The following is a 1,415-nucleotide window of genomic DNA, read 5'->3' as shown; positions in this document are numbered from 1 at the left end:
GAGGTCCAGTCTGCTTGCATGATTTCTAATTCCCTTTCCTTTTTGCCATTTCCTTTCCTTTTTTCTAGTTCTCTTTTTATTTCTAAATGGCCACGTTTAAACCCCGTCCGGACTGCTATGGCTGTCGCATTGATTCGTAGCTGCGCAATAAGTGTCACACGAGGACTACCCCTGGGACCGATGTAGGTCGAGGGAGGATCGCCGTGGGCCAAGAAGAAATTGATGCCTGAATGTGCCAAGGCCCAACAGATGTTACGGCGTGGCGCGCCCTGACGTGCACTGCAGCCAGTCCTGATTGTTCTGGCTTTTTAGCAGAGATGGGAGGGGTCTCTCTGTCTAACCGCCGTGACAACAGACCGAAAGCTGCATAAGAGTGAGGGACTTGCATTTCCAGCGAGGTCGCGTTAGCCGCCGGTCATGTACCTTGTAGCTACGTACCTCTGAACGGACCACAGGGAGGCCTATACAGAGAGCCGACCTCTTGAGAGGGATCCTCGAGATTCTGCTTACTCAAGCACTTCTTGAGCCCCTTGAAAGATTATTATACGCATAATAGAAGTCACCCTTCCAAGCCGACATAGTCCCCTTGTTACACCGTGTTATGGCGTGGCGTGAGGCCGGGCTGGCTTAGCCATGTACAAGTGCGGGGCACCAGCACACGCATCTTATAGATTCCCCTTTCCCTCTTCATCTTCAATTCTGAGGTCTACTTGGTAGGATTACTTGCGGTCGTTCTGCAGGCCTGTGACAATGACGAACCAACAGATGTAGCCAAAACTTCTTTATTTGCAATTGCCTGCTTATATCTGCGATGTACTGCCATGGTCTCGCAGCGACTAGGGGTCTGGTGTTACGATCACGGAGAATAGGCTTCGCGGCCAGGTTTAATTGATGCCATGGACAAAGACTCTTCTAGGGAGGGGAAAGGAAGAGAGGCGCGGTGCGAGAGAAAAGGTGGTACAATACCTCGTGTCACGTGCGATGCCCTGAGCCCCGTGATCCATGGATGCCCCAGGCGTGCAGTGATATGCGTGCGGTGCGCGCGGTGCGCGGAGTGCGCCCGCATAGGGTACCTATCTGTCACGGCCTGTAGGGTCTCTTGTATCCAGCAGAAGTTCTCGATCGCAGCGATCGATTAGATAGGCGGCCACACTGCACGTGACCCCGCACGAGGAATATCCGGCCCTCGCGCATACGGGCCCTGCGGGCCGGTCTTTCCGATATATCATCTTTCTGCTCCCCTCAATTATCACCCCTACAGGTCCATGATACTATCAGAGAGAAAACGAGATGACAGTCGACCGTCCGTTAATTTGGAGGGATCGACGGCGGGTCTATCTACCTGGAGGACCGTGCACGGGCCGACCGATAGGTCCATGGAGCTATCATGCAGGAATTGCCCTGGGCCGTCACAG

General features: G+C 53.7%; 1 protein-coding gene across 1 annotated transcript; it reads right to left on the bottom strand.

Annotated features, from left to right (window-relative positions):
* Positions 1-154: 154 nt before the first annotated feature.
* On the bottom strand, positions 155-529 carry GGTG_14384 (hypothetical protein; the record flags this gene model as incomplete). Its single annotated transcript, XM_009232311.1, has 2 exons — positions 155-363; positions 439-529. Coding segments are annotated over 2 exons (300 nt in total), but the record flags the coding sequence as incomplete, so codon positions are not given.
* Between the last annotated feature and the right edge of the window lie 886 nt (positions 530-1,415).

Source organism: Gaeumannomyces tritici, assembly GCF_000145635.1.
Source record: "Gaeumannomyces tritici R3-111a-1 unplaced genomic scaffold supercont2.343, whole genome shotgun sequence".
Taxonomy (NCBI): domain Eukaryota; kingdom Fungi; phylum Ascomycota; class Sordariomycetes; order Magnaporthales; family Magnaporthaceae; genus Gaeumannomyces; species Gaeumannomyces tritici.
This window is presented reverse-complemented; position numbering and strand designations above follow the sequence as displayed.